A 20779-nucleotide genomic window follows, 5' to 3' on the forward strand; every position below is an offset into this window, starting at 1 on the left:
CACCTGTTTAACCTGGTGCCCTCTGGCAGGCATTACAGGTCCCACAAAACCCAGACAAACAGACTCAAAGACAACTTTTACTGTATCTAGCGTGCACATGGGTAAAAATTTCTTATCAGTTAAGATCAAAGAAATAAATTGCAATTACACTTAATCGATACGGCACGTGGATGTTACATAGCACAGTAGAGAAAACTATAAGTATGTGATTAGAACCCTCTGACGCAAGACTGCAAGGGGCTGACTGGCTGACTATATGCTTAGTTTAGCATCTAGAACAAAAAACAACAAACCATCCATAAAAGTAGACACTTAGGGGGCGGCTCAAGTTTAGGTCTGAGGGAGTGTGCTTACAGTAACAATGAATCATTTATAGATTCACATCTATTAATATTTGATTGTGGACTAGAAGCCCTGAGAAGGACGATTTGTCTTTAGGGTGCTACTGGTACCCTACAGGCCTCCTGTCTTCTGAATACAACTTACTGAAGTTATCTGTTCAACCACGGCATGTTGGAACATGACGTGTACTTAATAATACTTTGATTTCTATCGTCCGAATGAGTTGGTTCGTTCTGGTCTGGCTGGTATAAAAAAAAAAAAATCTGAGTGAACCTACATATATGCACGACAGCATACCAAATGAGATCGCTCTATTCTCGTATTGGTCAGCAGCGGGTGCTCTAATGTAAACAGGAAGTTGGTCTGGTATAAGGTTAAGTGATTTTTTTTTTGTTACATTTCTACTGAAGTGCATTTGAGATTTTGTCCGGTAATTTTATTTAAAATTAAGGAATTGAATCAGCGCATCTATTTTAACTAATATTTTTACACAAGTAGCGGTATTTGTATTTAAACTTTAGTACACCGTGTGAGTAGTTTTTCTACCTTTCTGTATGACGAGACAACACAAATACATGCTTAATGCTCTTCTACTTTGGCTGTTTGATTATCCAACTAACCTCTGTTTCTAATCTAATCAACTAGTTGAAGAAGATGGCCACGCCATAGGTAGGGCGGCCATAGTTCTTCTGTCCAAAGTTTGAAGGTATGTAACTTTTGTAGGGAAGTGGCTCGGTTCTGTTACATAACTGCCCTTCTTGACAATTTTATAGTGGTTTAAGGGTAGATGCTAATAAACAAAGGTTGAACTCTATGGACATTAAGAATAGGGAATGGGATAACAATTTATTTACTGATCAATAATCAGAAGCAACGAATGCAAAAGTGCACTGCTCGGATGCAAAGCCACAGGGCCTGTTGATTCACTCTAAACAACTCTGTAGGCTAATGAAGAACAAAATATGTCAACTATAGGAAGCAAACAGTACATCCAAGTAACTATACTCAGTCCAACATTTAAACATTTAATCAATTGACTGTTTATTTCCACCTGGTAAATTACAGAAATTCAAGCTTACAGCCAGTTCCTGATAAACACTAGTGTGCTCCATTGTGCTGCCACTCTTTGAGAGACAATTACTGGAGTCTTTACAAAAATGTGCTTATTTGTTATTGCAGTAAATTCATAACCTGTTTTGTCAACTGACATGCATACAAAATAACCCCAATTAGGTGTGTTTTCATATAGACTGCATTTGACATCATTCATTCCGTTCCAAAGACAGCTCAGCCACATCTCCACGAATCACAGCTCACTGATATTTTGTACTGACAGGAAGAAAGCAACGTCTTTAACTTGGACTGAAGGAATACGCAAATGTTTCCAAGAGTTTGAATACAATAAATGCTTGTAGAGTTGTCTCTGGCTCAGGGATCTGGTTATTTAAGTCGTTCAATGCCAGACCTGCCTCAGAGAAGGTGGGCTGGGGTGAGTTGTGGGACAAATAAAAGGATAAGTCGGTCTGGGAAGATGCTATCGGCATGAGATGCAGCCGACAGCAGCTTGTAAGCTTGTGAAGTTCATTGTGTATTCATAATTGCGCTTCAGCCAAGTGAAAATGTAATTTATCGGAATATTCCATTATTAGATAAAAAAAATATTTGTAGGATACTTGAGTACTGAAATATTCGACATCTAGCAATCCAACGTAGATTTATAATATGAAGCAGCAATACTAGGGCTGCATTAGGTTACCACTGAGCAAATTCTGAATATTATACATGCACTACTTACTATTTAAAAGTACAATGACTGATACTGTCTGACATTGTTTTCCATCCTTCATAGAGACAGAAAATGTAAAACACGCCTCATTCGAATTCTTCCCTGGTCACATCTAGCATCGTCTCCATAGCATCCAACACATGTGCACACTCCACCCGTGAGCACATTGTGCTCCATACTCGTCTGGACGGCGGAATTATAGGCCAGAGGCCACAATGAAAAAGCCCGTACTGCTCGATAAAAGCAACAGGATGGAGGCACTCAGGACGGGATAGGTTAAGGAGAGTGAAGCGCCTTAGAGTTTTTTGTCTAAGTTCATGCGTCTTATGTCCTTTAACACTTGTGTAATGACAAGGGTTTCTACTCTTATAGCAACTCGAGTGTAATCTGTATCCAAATGCAGTATATTTTAAACCTACATAGCTTAAAAGCAGTCAGCACAAGCGAGAGAATCTGAAAAATTGAGGACGTGCTTGATTCTGATGGAACATTAATGCAACGTACAACCTAAATTGTAATATATTTTCCATTAAATTGAATTCACTTATTCTCATCACTATTCTCTTAAGTTTTGAGCATTTTTCTTTTATGAACTGCTTTAAGTACATATATGTGGTAGTTGGATTCATTGTCCAATCAGATTTCAGTCTTTATGTGTTGCCATTCATGAGTTTTCTGAGCCACTCATCCTCACAAGGGTCGTGGGAGTGCTGGCGCCTATCCCAGCTGTCGTCGGGCACGAAGCGGGGTACACCCTGAACTGGTTGCCAGCCGGGCACATAGAAACATTCCAAAGTAGCACACCATAGGGCAATTTAGAGTTTCCAATGAATGTGTGTTTTTGGGATGTGGGAGGAAACCGGAGTGCCCGGAGAAAACCCATGCAGGCACGGGAGAACATACAATGTCCACATGGGGGCTGGATTTGAACCCCAGTCCTCAGAACTGTGAAGCCAATGGTCTAAGCAGTTGCTGCACCGTGCCGCCCATGTGTTTCCTTGACAATCTCAATCACCCAGCCCTTCAGAATCAGGAATGCTACATGAGCAAGCAAATTATTTCTTTAACCCATAGGTTTACAAATTCACCTATTTTTTTTCACCCTCCAATTGGAGAGAGCACCTCGCAAAACACACATGTAACATTCATTCTACACACATTCATAAATTTCATAATCAGTATCTCTGGTGAGTATAGTTTAATCGTTTATGATTTTGTCATGTAATTGAACAAATAAAGATTTTGAACTGCTCCTAAAGATGCATGTGGCAGTGGCACAGTTATTGTACGGGCGTTCATCTTGCATTTTTGTATCGTATCGAGAGTTTTTATAATTGTGTCGTAGTGGTGGCATTGCGGTGTGAATGAAGTAAGTTCTCGCTGAAGGTCCAAGTACCCCCATGGATAAAACTTACTCAATTTCTGATCTGATAGGAATGCGATTTCAGGTATGTTGTGTGTCATTTCTGATCTGATCTCTTATCTGAGAGGAATGCGATTTCAGGTATGTTGTGTGTCATGTATGTATAACATCTGACAATATAGCTACTTGAACTTGAATTGCTAACATTGTGTTTTTATGCTTTGTTAGACTGCAAACAAGAGTTATATCAACACTGCCTGTGCCAGTCACAGCCAAGTACCTTACTCCATGTTTTGTCTAATGACTGAAAATGTCATGTCATTATCCAAGCCGTTTATCCTCACAAGGGTTGCGGGAAAACTGGAGCCTATCCCAGATAGCTTTGGGCAAAAGGCGGACAACACCCTGAACTGGTCGCCAGTCGGTCACAGGGCAGATATCGACACCATCACTGAGCGGGAAACGATCCCACGCTGCCCGCACCAAAGGCAGGCACGTGTACCACTACACCATCAGTGACTTGATTGTAAAAAAAAAAAATTGTCCAATTGGTTCATATCCCAAAAGACTTAAGTCAGGCCACTCATATCTCAAGACACTGCTGCCTATCTTTGCTGCTCAGGCAACAGAATAGCTTTCATTATTGGAACTGGTGTTTGTACAGTTTCCCAGACCTCAACAAAATATGACATACATGGCACTGTAACTTTTTAATTTATGGCCATATACTGTAACAGTATCTTTCCATTCAATTAATACTGAACAGTGTTTGTCCTCATTCAAGTCACGAGGGAGGTGGACCCTAAGCCGGGTGAGGGAGCTGACTTTGGGTGAGAGGTGGGATAGACCCGGGAATGGTCGCCAGCCAATCGCAGTCCCGTATAAAGAATTTATGTCTTAGTCTTCAAGATAGCTAAGTCATGCATGTGTCTGAGAAGTGCGAACAAGTAGAACAGACAAACAACACGCTGGAAGATGAGTCGAGATTCGAACCTCCCAACTATACGGCACAGAAGCTAACAACTATTCACCGCACTACCCTCACGTAGTTTCAGGTGAAATTGAAAAAACATATATATTGGAAGTTTTCGAGTTTGTGCATGTGTATGCGTGTCACCCACCTTGAAGAGACTTTCTGTCAAGCCCCGCCTGATCTGCGTCCACAAAAAGGCGCAAAAGAAGAACAGGGCTATCTCAGTCCAGGTGATGTACGCGTGGTCCACGAGTGTCCGCGTGGTGAGCTCCACGCCGCACTGGCTACAATCTCGCCAAGATTTCAGCATGACGCCGGAGGCTCGGTTGATGAGCTCTATGTATCCCGGCATGGGCTCCACATCCCCGGGATGAGCGCCCATCGTAGCGGGGCGCTTCGACAGGGAAACAACGGCAGCAAAAACAATTTCAAAAGCGCTCGGAAAGGGGGTTAAGACGCGGAGATCCCTCTCGAACCCTGCCCGTGTGGCTAATCCGGTAACAAGCTTGCTAGCTGACGAAAAAACAAAACCTTGATCTGACACCCCGCTGTCGCCGTCTCGGTCGGGTAGCCTTAGTCTTTATTCTTTGTTGTCCATATTTTCAGGGTGCGGGACCGCTCATTCTTCGACCGGGAGGATTTCTTATCGGGTGTCCGCATAGGCACCAGCCACAATCATAGCCTAAATGCCACCATGTGAAAGACATTTAACGGGAGCCACGAGCCACACAGTGCGGGTTTTTTCTCACCGCCACCACCACCACCACCACCATCATCATCATTTCGCTGCGAACCCCCAGAAGCTTGGCTTGTTGCTGCTGAAATGGCGAGCTAACTTCAAATCACTCCAGAGGGAAAACCACGGGCATTGGTGGTGTCCCCCAAGCCGGCTAAGTCACTATAACAAAGACTCGGGACCGTGGAAGAAATTAGAAATAGGGTCCGTGAAGCAGTGAAGCTTTGCGGGTGACTAAGAGCACGCGACTATTGTGCCAATATGGGGCTGCTACGTCACGTCTCATCCCTTGACCGTTACTCCGTTTATATAACGCATCTTTCACTGTAAAAAAAAAAAAAAGAAGCAAAGAATGAGATACGAAGCGACGAATAAACACCGGGAGATGCCGCCGTCACCGCCGATGGTCGAGTTTAAATGTGAACCGGATCCACGGCTGAAGCCCGACGCTAGGAAGGAGATAGGCACGTTAATGCAAAAAAAAAAAAAAAAAAAAAGGGAATAAAATTAATGACGGGGAGGCAAGTTCGTGACGTAACTGTGGACCGCTATTCACCCGCTGAGTCGTCAGTTTGAAACATTCGCGGATTAGACAAGGCGCAACACGCCTTAAAATTTAAGACTATATATATATATGTATATATATATACACAACCATCTACATGAGCTTTTATTAGAACTTCCAAGTACTGTTACGTCATACGCAGTTTAACTACAGGAGAAATGTGCTTAAGGATTTACACAAGTGGCTATATTGGGTACACCAGCTGAACCTAATGAAACCCGAAAACACCCTTTTCCAAGTCACTTCTGTGTGGTGTACAGCATCTTAATACCCACTGTGGATGTAGTTTGCAGTAGAGCAGAACAGTACAGCATCTTTTTGAGAGCAGTTTGATGAGAGTTTAGGTGGGCTGTAAAAAATATCCAATTTCACTTGTCAGAAATTTATTTAATTAAATTTACACACGCATACACACACAACCCTCTACACTAGCAACATTTAATAGCTCCAACAATTACATGCTCTTTCACAGACTAGACCGTAATTAACATAGTTTGGCATTTTTGCTTGGTGATGTATGATCATTTGATTTTTGTAATGTAAATTCTGGACTTGTCAATTATTTGCAGTTGCAGTTTTTATTTCAACACATTGTCTTCAAATAAAACATCAAAATTAATCCAGGTATGCAAATTAAAACAGGAGAAGAAGAAGGTTAACTCGAGGGCCATTATACACTAGCAACATTTAATAGCTCCAACAATTACATGCTCTTTCACAGACTAGACCGTAATTAACATAGTTTGGCATTTTTGCTTGGTGATGTATGATCATTTGATTTTTGTAATGTAAATTCTGGACTTGTCAATTATTTGCAGTTGCAGTTTTTATTTCAACACATTGTCTTCAAATAAAACATCAAAATTAATCCAGGTATGCAAATTAAAACAGGAGAAGAAGAAGGTTAACTCGAGGGCCATTATACAGTGGCGGTGGGAGCATACTGCATCGCTAGCCTGTCAAAGTCATTCTCCTGCAGGGGATAAAAAAAAAAAATGAGGAAAAAAGAAGAAAGTTAAGCAACAGCTGTGCATTGGTTCGGTTATGTGTGCATTTTCAAGTGTGTGTGTACATCTGCGCCATTGTGCAACTACATGCATTATAAAGAAGAAGCGTTTGGAAGGGCCTGCAGGACCTCCACAATAACAAATGGCCAGGTTGGGCAAGGTACACAAATACAAACAATTTGGTCAAATTTGAGCATTTCACATCCCTTGTGTCCCCCCCCAAACTCAGAAAACCTCTAACCAGTGACTGTGATTGTGATGTGACAAAGAATAGCATTAGTCATTCTCACCAAGTTTTCATGTCAACTTATCACACTATGCACGTTCAAGCAAACAAGCTGCAAAGCTTTTTGAACAAATGCATCCCCAAGTCTTATCCAAGCAGCATCCAAACTGTGTAAGGTTTTACTGTAATAGGTTTGTACATGCGGAATAACAAATTACACATGAATTTAATCTACAAACCCAATTCCAATAAATTTGGGATCTTGTGTTAAATAAAGAGAATACATTTGTAAATCATTCTCAACCTGTATTTCATTGAATACAAAACAAGATATTTTTGTGAAAACTTAAATTTTGTTTATAGCAAATCAAAATAAAAAAATAATTAAATAATTACATTAGAACCTAACGACCCCCCCCTCAACCCCCCAAAAAAGGACAAGGTAATGTTTACCTTGTTACATAATCTCTCTCTCTCTTTTTTTTTTTTTTAACAATAAACAGGACAGTAATTTTTGAAGCCTTGTAGGTGTAATTCTTTCCCATACTGGCTTGATGTACACCTTCAGCTGTTCAACACTTCAGGGTCTCAATTGTCGTATATTACGCTCCACAATCCGGAACACATTTTCAAAAACATCGACTCCGGCATTGATTATGGGTCCTCTATGCCAACCGTCTCATTTTTACACATACTTTTGTTTATTATCACCTTCTAAATGTTTAATGGTATCGGACAAAACTCTGGGTGCCTTGCTATAAGACGTATTTGTGCGTCGTCTCCAACCGACTTAGCACTGAAGAATTGTTTGTTTGACCGGCACTTCCGGCCAGTGACGTGATTTAATGACGTATGTGCACGAGCTCTATATTATATTTACAGATGCAATGTGGTAAAGACTGTTTTTGTCATCAATATGTCTTGCACAATGAAAACTGACACTTGCTTGTCTCCCTCCACTCAAAGATAATATAAAAATCAATTAAGGAAAGGCTGTATGACATTATATGACAATACAAAATCATGACGTTATTTGTCTTGTGATATATGCATTAAGTAAATGCGGTCGTTCTCAGGTTCCACTTAAGGTTAATTGCTGCGATTTAAAGCTTTGGAGTGATCGATCGATCATCCATTCATCATCCAATCTTCTTATCCTTACAAGGGTCATAGGAGAGCTTGAGCCTCCCCTTGCTAGCTTCGTGCGAAAGGGGGACTACACCCTAAATTGGTCACCCGTCAAGTCACAGGGCAAATAGACAATCACTGAGCGGGAAAACATCCCACCCTGCACGCACCATAGTCAGGCGTGTGTACCATTACACCATCAGTGACCTCTTTTGAGCAGTTCTGTCAAATCAGGTTGAACAGCTGATCACACAACACCATAATTGTTGTATTAATAAAAACGACCCATTCATAAATGCTTCCATGATCCACCGGTTTGAGACTTATGGGGTATAATCAAGAGGAAAATGAGGGGCATCAGGGGCATCAGAGCCCAAAACAAAGAACTGACAACAAGTATCAAGGATATCTGGGCTTCCCTAACACCAAGCCAAATGCCACAGGCTGATTGCCTCATTCTAACTGCACATCAAGGCAGTGATTAAAGCAAAGGGATTGCCAACCAGATATTGAAAATTAACATATTGCTTTGAAAGTACCACATTTTGATTGATTTGATGTTATGCTTTCTTTTTCTACAAAAACTGAGAAATAAAAGGTTATTTCTTCACATTAAAATTTTTGGAATTCCTGATTTTATGGGTTTCATGAGCTGGAAGACCAAATAATGTAAAAATAAAAAATGAAAAATACTTGCAATTTATTAACTTTTGGGAACTGAATCTATAATCTATGAAAGTTTAATGTTTTCAAACAAATTGTGGAAATAAAACTTTTACATGATATTCACACTTTTTGGAAAGGGTCTGTATCCATTTACTGTTAAGGGATTCAATTTATACCATGCTATGAATTTTATGTCATATTACCCACTCTGACTCACAAATAATACACGACAATAAAAGTGACAAGAGTTGGGAACCACCATGCATTTACTAGATAAGCTAACATTTAACTTAGCTTCTTTTATCCTTGCCTCTCATAGGTCAGTGTTGTATCACAATAGATGTTGCATTTTGCATGTGTGCGCGCATGTGGTAAGCTATGTTGATCAACTCGAGTACACTGCATACTAAGAGCAATAAGCACATGGCAGTTATTTTTTTGTTCATGTGCCGTTTTTCCACAATCAGATTAGAAATTAGAAACTGGTATGTGTGTAAGCAACCTCAAAGTATTGCTAATTAAGGCAGTAATGAGATGGAAAATTTCAAGCAACTAATTAAAAATATCTAGGTAGGTAGGTTACCTTTGAAAAATAGTCTTTGAGGAATGGATGAGCCCGGTGTGCATCTTTGAGTTGAGAGAGGTAGCGATTGGTCACCTGTGAACAAATTACAGAAATAGTCTTTGAGGAATGGATAAGCCTACTGTGCATCTTTGAGTTGAGAGAGGTACCGATTGGTCACTTGCGGACAAAAACGATGCCAAATGTTGTTCATTTGAACTGTAACTACTGGAAAACAGAAAGTGACACATCTTGCAGTTTAAACATCCTAAAAGTGGCATTCTGGATTGTCACAAAAATGATATGGAGATGGATGCCTCAAAACCAAACAAAAACCAAAACCGAGCAAAAAGCAGATCTTATTCTTTTCCTTTTGGCTTGTTCCGTTAGGGGTTGCCACAGTGTGTCATCTTTTTCCATCTAAGTCTATCTCCTGCATCCTCCTCTCTAAAACCAACTGCCCTCATGTCTTCCCTCACAACATCCATCAGCCTCCTCTTTGGTGGAAGCAAAAACAAATTAACAGTATATTTTGTAATTCACAATAAAGTGTATGTCACCTGTTTAACTCCTGTTCTCTTTTCATTGTGCTGGATGTCTTCAATTGGTAAGTAGTCTTACTTTATTTCCGTTTTATTAGCCAGTGGCGTACTTGTTAAACCTACAGTGCCTTGTGAAAGTATTCGGCCTCCTTGAACTTTTCAACCTTTCCCCACATTTCAGGCTTCAAACATAAAGAGATAAAATTAAAACTTTTTGTCAACAAACAACAAGTGGGACACAATCGTGAAGCGGAACGAAATTTCTTGGATATTCTATACTTTTTTAACAAAAAAATGAAAAGTGGGGCGTGCAATATTATTCGGCCCCTTTACTTTCAGTCCACCAAACTCACTCCAGAAGTTCAATGAGGATCTCTGATGATCCAATGTCGACTGATAATGATAAATAGAATTGACCTGTGTGTAAGTCTCCATATAAATGCACCTGCTCTGTGATAGTCTCAGGATTCTGTTTAAAGTGCAGAGAGCATCAAGAAACCAGGGAACACACCAGGCAGGTCCGAGATACTCTTGTGGAGAAGTTTAGAGCCGAATTTGGATACAAAAATATTTCCCAAGCTTTAATCATCTCAAGGAACACTGTGCAAACAATCATATTAAAATGGAAGGAGTATCAGACCACTGTAAATCTACAAGACCCGGCCATCCCTCTAAACTTTCACCTCGAACAAGGAGAAGACAGATCAGAGATGCAGCCAAGAGGCCCCTGATCACTCTGGATGAACTGCAGAGATCTACAGCTGAGGTGTGAGAGTCTGTCCATAGGACAACAATCAGTCATACACTGCACAAATCTGGCCCTCATGGAAAGAAGAAAGCCATTTGTCAAAGATATCCATAAAATATCTCGTTTAACCTTTGCCACAAGCCACCTGGGAGACACACCAAACATGTGGAAGAAGGTACTCTGGTCAGATGAAACCAAAATCAAACTTTTTGGCCACAATGCAAAACGATGTTTGGCGTAAAAACAACGGAGCTCATCACCCAGAACACACCATCCCCACTGCCAAACATGGTGATGGCAGCCTGATGGTTTGGGGCTGCTTTTATTCAGCAACAACATGGAAGATGGTTCAAATTGATGGGAAGATAAATTGAGCCAAATACAGGAGCAATCTGGAAGAAAACCTGTTGGAGTCTGCAAAAGACCGGAGACTGGGAAGGAGATTTACAGTGTCTTCCAACAGGACAATAATCCAAAACATAATTTAACACAAGTCAACAAAGTACAGGTAAATACTGTACACATTGCAACAGTGCCAATTATAACAAAGGCAGAAATCTTAATATTGTAGCTCTCTTTTACTGGCCATCAAATTAATGTGCAAATGGGCCTAATGAACTGTCTGGTAAGTGTTGCACAAAGTTTTAACCTTGAAAAGATGTTATCAACTGTTATCGCTGAATAGTGATGGCTCGGATTCAATGGTCAGCACTCGGTTAGACTCCTATCAAGTCTTTATCTTATGAACGTTTGCAAAGCACACACACGCAGCAGTAAACACAAAGATATGATAAGAAAATGTGTTTCATTATAAGATAAAAATGCATCGCTATATGCCTTTGGATGAGAACATGTGGTAACCAAAATTAAGGGATCTAAGTAAGAATAGGTCAGATTATGTTTTGTCAGTAGGAAAAGACAAAATGTGTGGCTATAAAAAGTATTGTCTGGCTCACAGCTTAAGGTCCAAAGTCTAACCTCAGGGGCTTTTCCAAGGTGCTGAGTCAGCACCACCAGGTTGATCAGAGTCTCAGGGTGGCTGCTGTCCTGTAAATGGGGAATTAAAGAAAGAACGAAAGAAAGTAGCATCAGACTTGTAACACACGCAAAAACTCACAAGATGCACTGCAATTTGGCCTTTTTAGTCTGACATAAGGCAAAAGCTTAATCAATGGCGTAATTGTCACCACCAGAATCAGCCAGTTATTTAATCATAAACCTGCAGTATTTATTATCATACAGTATTTACTACATCAGGTCATAAACAAATGTCTCATGAAAGGGTTTAAAATCAAAGTTAACCTGACACGAAATGTGAACCTTAAAGCTAGAGTGTCGTCAAACGGATGATTTTTGGTATATTATTAATGAAAAACTCACAGCCAATATGGTCCCATGTGTTTTTTTCACCACAAAACATGATTTTGACCAATACAGCTTTTTGTAAATCCCACCATGAAAATCCTCTCGGGAATTTGTTGTCGAGAAGAAGCAGAAAGTGACATAAAGGACAGTGGCGCCCCCTCGTGGACTCGTTTGTTTCCATTAGTTTTACCTCCGCGAAGGTAGCTCATTGTTCCTTCGTGCTAGCCAAAATGCCGGCTCATTTCATTGCTGGACATTGCTTGAACACTCGTGAGAATGGAATTACCCTTCATAAGTTTGAAAGAGACCATGTTCGTTGTGAAAAATGGATTGCACGGGTGCAAAGGACAAGAGCTTCCTGGGTTCCAAATAACAGGTAGGTGTGGATACAGCTACTAAAAAAAAATAGTTTGGGCGGATCACGTAATCGGTCTTTCTCATAAGGTAGCAAAAGATCAGCGTATGAAATGTGTTGATGTGCGCATACAGCTACTAAAAAAAAATAATAGTTTGGGGCGGACCACGTAAACGGGCGCTCTCATAACGTAACAAAAGATCCGCGTATGAAATGTGTCGATGTGCGTGTCGCCCAGCCATAAATGTCTCACTCAGCCTGCAACATAGCTCGGCTCCTCCCCCTCCTTATATAGCACGGCGGGCCAAAACTCAGCCACACCGGCTGAGGCGCTGCGTTCGGCGGTCACATGTTCTGCGAAGGTTGCGCGTCGGGCTTTGCAACGGGGGCGGCTCTGAAGAACCCAGCTGAGAATGCATTACTCAGTCGCATGCGAGCATGAAGCGCACCGGCTCGACTATGAACACAAAGTGGCACCGCTCGGCTCAGTCATAAGCCACACCGGCCGGCTGCAATGAGCCGCGATGGCTCATCTCCGCAGCGGAAGTGGATCGGACGGGAGGCGGTTTGGCCGTGATGGCGTATCATCTGAATATGGCTCAAAACAATAGTGTAATATTGCCCTGAGGGCTCGAAACAATAGTGTAATATTGCCCCGGTAACTTCACTCGGTTGTGTGGTGTTGTCCTTTTGGAAAAGAGCTTCCGTGCCAGAAGGGGCGTTGGAAAAATCCGAATATCTCTGTTGTTCGGCTTCCATAGTAGCAGGCACTGCGCGTTTTCAACGGCGGAAGTGAGGATGACGTCAAAGACAGATGACGCGAATAATATGGCGACCACTTGGATGTCGAGGGACACTCAATTCCGCAACTTTGTGCATGGATGACGCATTCTCCGCTCACTTTTTTTTTCGTATAGACATTGAAGTGAATACTGTTATATGTATTTTTCCGTTCCAATATCTATATTAGAATGTTTATAGGGCTATCACCTGCACTTTAAGTGTCCATCAATGCAACAGTCAACTTGCCTTTCCATCAATTAATGTAGGAAAAAACCTATGGCGCTCTCTGCTGATCTGACAGATATTGCAATAAGTAAAGTTCTGAATCATCATTTTGAATACATTAAAGTGGTGGTGAATCTTTTTTTCCCCCAACGAGTGGCAATTTAAGATGTCCTCTGAAGGCCAAATTAATACAGTAGAGTATATGGAAAAATCTGATCAAGCAATTGTTTATTCATATGAGCCTTTGTGAGGTAAATAACTTTAATCTCTTTTAACAGTTCCTCTGCTGCTTAATTTAAAAGAGGACATAAGATGGAAAACTTGTGTACAAATGGTTGGGTCTTAGGAGTGCCTGTCCACACTAATGTAAAATTAAACAACAAAGTAATTATATTGTTGTTTGCCTCTATGAGCAAGCTGTTTTGGACTTCTGTCCTACTGTTGCTACACAACAGATGGGGAGTTCAACGATATAATTAGGCAGTCATGGCTTCAGTCCATTTTCTATGAAGGGAGACTCAAAGAGTCCAATAAGACACGACATTTGTTGCCCATTGCTATTCTTTGGAAGAAGTAGCTAGTCACAAAAGTCACTAAATATTACTTGGTTAAGCAACTCTGTAGCCGCTCACTCTGCTGTATGCCTAATCCCTGCGCCTGGTCATCATGGCAGTACTCTTGTCTATCTTTACAAGAGACAGAGCTGCCCCCCAAAAATAGAGTGATTTGAACCAGTCAGTGGGCTGGACGATTAATGAGAAATTAAATAATGATTTCCATTTTGGCTTCTCACAATAAAAACGTTTTAATTGAAAACAAATAATGTGCCGTGAAAGAGTTTGTGTATGCAAGTTCCTGCGTTGTAAAAGCAACCTGACGACTCCGTGTGTTGCTTGCATGTTTTTTTTTCTCTGAGCACGCTTTTTGTTCCTGTAAAACTAAAATGCACAACAAATTCTTATGCTTTTGTTTTAATATATTATTTCTGTTACTCATTTATTTTGTGGTTGTTCTTTTAAGTTACTGGTATATTTTTAAAAAATTGGTACCCAGGTCAAGTTTACCCCTACCCAGCCCGACTAGATGGTAAAAAGTGAATGTGTGCAGTAATTATTTATCCTTTGAATATGAGAGACCTGTCAATCAGACAACAGTTTTCAATTATGAATAAAAAAAAAAAAAAGGATTATTGTTAAGAGGAAAAAAATTGTTGCCTCGGTTTAACTCTGTAGTCACACAGCACCTATGGCGCATTAATTGGGGATTAGTGGAAAGTGAGCTATAGCTGCATAATTTGTCTTAGTGAGATCCTCACAAACCTAACATCCTCCGAACTCCATCTAACCTTGTCAAGTGCCTCCTGTAGGACTCCCTCGGCCTCCTCCCACTTGTTCTGAGCCATGTGGCAGGCTGCCTGCCCATTGAGAAGCAGCAGCGTCGAGGAGTACTTATCTGACATCTCCTGGAAAATGTAGTAGGCATCTTGCAGCTTCTCTCCTCCCTGGGACAATAAGCAGAGGGTGATCAAAAGTGTGCAAAGTGTAAATGCCTCCAACAAATGAAATGGCAACTATCAGTGAGAACTTGGCTACTAAAATAAGCATTTTAGAGATGATCTGCTCACCACAGCCAAATTAACCCAAGCAGTGGCTAGCTGGGTTAATGTAGCATCCTCATCTTGCTCCTGCATCTTCTTCAGCTCCTTCCTGGCAAAGAACATGATGATGATTAGATAGATTAGACGTCACAAAAACATTCTTGAACCACTGTCATATGCATCATGCAAGGAATCCGCATTCAGTATGACACACCAAGCATCAAAGGACTGATTTGGGGTGTGTGCTCCGCTGCTTCATCTTGTTTCTTTAACTTTTTGGTTGCACATGGCTGGAGCACGTTCAATAGCACAAAATATTGTGAGACGCCTCAGTGGAATTCACATTTGAAATTTCACTGTGTAAACTCAGCAAATAAAATGTGAGTTTAATGACAGTTAATTTGTATAACTGGATTCATGTTAAAAAAAGTAAAAAATACAACTTTAAATTAATTTCAAATTGTCTTTTGTTTGTACAGCTTTTCGGCCAGTTAAATCACTGCTTACCTCGCCAGGTCAACACGATCCAGACTCAGCAACACCTGAATTGTCATGGCCATGCTGAAAAACAAGTTGTAATTAGACCAGTTTGATATCCTTGTGTTAAACACACCAAATTAAACGACACAAAAAAGCAACACATTTATAAAATACCTAACTGAAGCAAGCTTCAACCTTACAGCACAGCGGCAATGGGACTCAAACGCAATTGCCAAAAACAGTCAACTCAGCAACTAATACCTGCACACCAGGCGAAGTGGCCCTTACACCACTGTTGGTAGAGTTTTGCAACAATCTCCGTTTCCACAGGTTCAGTCACCATTAAGTCATTTAAATTCATATTTTTTTTATTCATATACTTTGTCCAACTCGGTAACATTGTAACCCTACCCCTGATCATATCATGCTTCTTATTTACAGTAACCACCAAAATTATTGCAACAGGAAGATTAATTCCTTAGTTTTTGTTGAATACATTTTGGTGTCAGATGAAAAGGTGAGACGAAAGTTCAGAATTCCAGCTTTTATTACATGGTATTTACAGCTAGATGTGTTAAAAAAAATTCAGAACAGAGCACCTTTTGTTTGAAGCCACCCACTTATCAAATGACCAAAAGTATTACAAAAAATTTGACTACGTCGTGAATAACATTTAAATCGGCACGCGGAACGAAAGTTCAGCACATCTTTGACTCACATTTCTAAGGACCAGGGTTCAAATCTAACCCTTGTCTTTGTGGAGTGTGCATGTTCTTGTCATGCCTGTGTGGGTTTTCTATGGGTACTCAGTATGCACACACATCACAAAATCATGCGTGGTAGGTTGAAGACTCTAAATTTCCCATAGGTGTGAATAATAGTGTGGATGACTGTTTATATGTGCTCTGCAATTGGCTAGGGAGCAATTTAGGGTGTACCCCGCCTCTCACCCAAAGGAAGCTGGAATAAGCTCCACCATGCCTGCAAACCTTGTGAGGATAAAGTCTAAAATGGATGGATGAATAAGTTAATATTTGGTGGCTTGCTTTGTGTCACTGTTGGCACTAAGTGGCACGAAGCATGCTGGGAGGAAGTAAGCATCATGAATAGTGCATGTTTTCTGTCAATTATTTCGTGAGTCCCTTTTATTAGTTTTGTTATTTGCTAGTTATGCTATTTTGTTTGCTGTGGTGTGATAATTATTTTGTCATACCACAAATTATTATTTACCTATTATTATTCATGATTTACAAGGCATTAAAAACAAAGTTAGTTTTTGGGACAGTATATTAAAAAAAAAACATTGCAACAGATCTACCGATCACTATCTGAAACTAATTCATTAATGGTCAACAATACATGGTAAGGAGCCTCTAGGGAATAATTAATTTTCAAGCCCTTCTTACCACTCCAGACTTTCCCCTTGATGCAGAGTCCTGAGCACAGCATCAGTGTTCATCGCATGGTAATAGATGGAGGCTGCCATGAGGAGAAATGTGGTGTTGGAAGCATCCACACTCTTTGCCATTTTCTTGTCGAGATCATCCACAATAGCGTCTCTGTAATGGAAAACAACAGTAGAGAATGGCAATTAATTTGTCAACATTCTGTACTTTAAACATTGAAATCTTCACTACAGTTGTTCTCCCTTTAACCTTATTAATCTTATGTTATTAAGATATCCATGTAACTCTTTTTTGCGGAGAACTAACTGAATTCACTTGGCAATGGATAGAGTAATGACACCCTGAAAAATTACTAACCGTTTTACCTTTTGTTTTCACTTGACAGATACTCTGCAAACATCCTGACAGCTTGAAGCTCAGGAGAAGAGTTAGTCTTGATGTCATCCATGACGACTGCATACTTTCTCTATAACAGTTTTTGTATTCTATTTATTGCAACTGATACTCCCACAATTCATTACATAATGCATTGTTTACCTGGGCAATATATGCTCTGTACAGGAACGTGTCCCGTTCAGTCTCCTTTTCTGGTGTTGAATTCTTAAGAGAAATTAAAATCACATTTAGGTTTAGTCTCTCTTTTTTGTCATTAGATTATAGACATATAAGACACTATTTCGTTGTATTTTAGTTAGTAACGTTCAGACAAATTGGGTTGGTCACAGAGGGTCCTACGGAGTAAAAGATCTTATTTTAAGATGTTAAACCTTACACAAAACTGGCCTACCTTCACTTTTTGGGCTTCGTTGATACATTGCTGGTAACTGCCGATGTAAAAAGCATTTTTCACATCAAACAGCTCGTCAACATCATTCTGCTGAGCCGCCATGTTGGACAGAAAAACGCTTCCTGACACGTCTAAAAAGGACGTCACTTCCGTCGCGAAGAGCAAAGGGCGTCTGGGAGATGGAGTTGGAAGAAGAAAAACATCGTTTCGAAAAATTTTGACAAAGTTTCAAGTTTTCAATTTCAATTACAATGGTCATAAAGAAATATATAAAGATATAAATACATGAAATATTTTTTAAAAATAAATACCAACTACATGCACAAAAATGTTTCTTAATTTACGCCACCTGAATTTTAAGTAATGAGACCAACCAGTGGAGGGCGCCACAAATCAAATTTAATACAGTTCAGTTTCTGGACGGTGATTAACGACATTAGTAAAGACGTGGCTTTATTATTGTTACATTGTTTTTTTTAAAGGGAGAGTTTTGAGTTGTTTTATGAAGGAACCACCACACTCGAGGAAGAAACAACGATCAGAGACAGAAGGCGTACCCTACATGGTGTCAAACATTGGCCATGGACCTCTGTGTGCAAGCTCAACTGGTCACAGGCCACACATTGGCCTGTGAGCATGGGGTTCAGGAGCTTTGTTGGAACTATTTTGGAATATCCACTCCTTAAATAAAATGGCCATCAGTTTTTTCCCAACAATTGGGCATGACATTAGCAAACAGAAGGAGAGCAAAAGGAAGATCGGCAGGATGGCTTTAGGAGTATTGTTTAATTTTTGGGGGGCTTTTAGAATAATTTGTGGAAAATATTTTGTCTGGAGCCCACCTAAAAACCACCAGTTTTTAATTTGTGCACTCATCAATTTCCAACCCCACTTATCCTCACTCGGGTTGTGAGTATGCCGGGGCTGATCCCAGCTAACTGCGCGCTGGAGGTGGGGTGCAGTGAAGTGTTTGCCATCCAATCCCAGTATTTTTCATTATCATCATTATCAGTCTATCAATGTTGATAGGAAAGCAATGGTTTGATGGAAAGCACATGTTTGGTTAATCGTTAGGTGCCTAATGATATGTAAAAAATCTGTTTCTTCTTTTATGTACAGTGAAGAAAATAAGTATTTGAACACCGTTCTATATTGCAAGTTGTCCTACTTAGAAATCATGGAGAGGTCTGAAATTTTCATCGTAGGTGTGTGTCCACTGTGAGAAAGATGATCTAAAAAGAAAAATCCAGAAATAATAATGTATGATTTTTTAAACGATATGTTTGTTTGATACAGCTGCAAATAAGTATTTCAACACCCGAGAAAACCAATGTTAATATTTGGTACAATAGCCTCTGTTTGCAATTACAGAGGTCAAACGTTTCCTGTAGTTGTTCACCTGGTTTGCACATAGTGCAGGAGGGATTTTGGCCCACTCCTCTACACAGATCTTCTCTAGATCAGACAGGCTTCTGGGCTGTCGCTGAGAAACACGGAGTTTCAGCTCCTTCCAAATATTTTCTTTTTGGTTTTGGTCTGGAGACTGGCTAGGCGACGCCAGAACCTTGATATGCTTCTTACAGAGCCACTCCTTGGTTTTCCTGGCTGTGTGCTTCGGGTCATTGTCATGTTGAAAGACACAGCCACGACCCATCTTCAATGCTCTGACTGAGGGAAAGAGATTAATCCCCAAAATATTACAATGCATGGCCGCGGCCATCCTCTCCTTTATGCAGTGCAGTCATCCTGTCCCATGTGAAAAAAAAACACCCCCAATGCATGAAGCCACCATCCCCCATGCTTCACAGTAGGGATGGTGTTCTTGGGATGGAATTCATAATCTGTCTTCCTCCAAACACGGTTCATGGAAATATGACCTAAAAGTTTCATTTTGGTCTCATCTCAACACAAAACATTGTCCCATGACTGTATCATCCCAATGTTCATTGGCAAATTTAAGACGGGCCTTGACGTGCTGGTTTAAGCAGGGGAACCTTCCGTGCCATGCATGATTTCAAACCATGACGTTTTCGTGTATTACCAACAGTCACCTTCTTTTTGGATTAGCTCTCTCACAGTGGACATGCACCTACGATGAAAATTTCAGACCCCTTCATCATTTCTAAGTGGGAGAACTTGCAATAAAGCAGGGTGTTCAATTACTTATTTTCTGTACTGTATGTGCTGCAATGGAGTGGGGACTCATCACAAGGTGTGTGTTTACCGTGGCGCTGCCATGTCTCAGAGTAAAAAAATGTTCAATTAGAGAGTGGCGTCACCATGATCTCATCGCTTCCAATATGTGAGGGTTTGGTGGAGTGAGCTCAGCATGCTAACAGCAAAGATTTTACTAGACTTGTGCAGTAAAGAGCTTGGAAAAAAAAATGAAGGAAGTGATAAGACAGTGTATTAGTGTCCCAAGCTTCAGTTTAAAATATCTTTTTTCCTTGGAGAAGCAGTTTTCCTACTCATTGACTTCATTTGAGGAGCAACTTTCTAAATTTTCTTTTCAGTGTATTTTTATGAGGTCCAAAATGCAAATTCATTCATTAATTTTTTGAACCACTTAGAGTCACTGGGGTCGAGTGTCCTGGTGCCCATCCCAGCTGACTCTAGGTGAGAGGTGGATACACTTGAACTGGTCACGAGTCAATCGCAGGGCACATATAAACAAACAACCATTCACGCACATTCACACCAATGGATAATTTAGAGTACAGTACTCAAGTAACCTACCGTGAATGTTTTTCGAATGTGTGAGGAAACCGGAGTACCCGGAGAAAACCCACACAGGCATGGGGAGGACATGCAAAATCCATACAGGCAAGGCCGGGATTTGAACTCCGGTCTTCAGAACTGTGAAGCAGAAGTGCTAAACAGTCAGTCACTGTGCTGCCACAAAGTTCAAACTGATTTGCAAATTGCAATGCAAACCCACTTATTTCAAGCCTTGGAAGAGAAATGACATATGCTCTATTTCACATCCAAACCAGCACTAAAAGCCTCAATGCTACTTCCCAGCAGGCCACTAATGTACCATTCCAAATTTGGACAAGTTTACGCCAAAGCAGCGTCATCCATGTGCACAGCTCCATGGTGAACACAAAGGAAACCTACATGCAGTCTGAAAAGGCCTT

At 40.5% G+C, this 20779-nt stretch overlaps 2 protein-coding genes across 2 annotated transcripts in view; both read right to left on the minus strand.

Moving 5' to 3' along the window:
• The window catches only part of cers1 (ceramide synthase 1), a 45337-nt gene extending 40259 nt beyond the window's left edge, over positions 1–5078 (minus strand). The window contains exon 1 of the mRNA XM_061826288.1: positions 4613–5078. Within this exon, the coding sequence (XP_061682272.1) occupies positions 4613–4846 (234 nt within the window). The 5' untranslated portion in view covers positions 4847–5078. The remainder of the gene's footprint in view (positions 1–4612) is intronic.
• A 1396-nt stretch (positions 5079–6474) lies between these two features.
• On the minus strand, positions 6475–20498 carry cope (COPI coat complex subunit epsilon). Its single transcript, XM_061826289.1, has 11 exons — positions 20379–20498; positions 17643–17814; positions 17393–17455; positions 17221–17321; positions 16856–17008; positions 15477–15530; positions 14997–15078; positions 14718–14873; positions 11623–11691; positions 9376–9450; positions 6475–6738 (listed from the first exon to the last, which is right to left on the minus strand). Exons 1-11 carry the CDS (start codon positions 20459–20461, stop codon positions 6685–6687), a joined length of 1062 nt encoding a protein of 353 aa, XP_061682273.1. The 5' UTR covers positions 20462–20498; the 3' UTR covers positions 6475–6684.
• Between the last annotated feature and the right edge of the window lie 281 nt (positions 20499–20779).

Source organism: Syngnathoides biaculeatus, chromosome 7 (genome assembly GCF_019802595.1).
Source record: "Syngnathoides biaculeatus isolate LvHL_M chromosome 7, ASM1980259v1, whole genome shotgun sequence".
Classification (NCBI taxonomy): domain Eukaryota; kingdom Metazoa; phylum Chordata; class Actinopteri; order Syngnathiformes; family Syngnathidae; genus Syngnathoides; species Syngnathoides biaculeatus.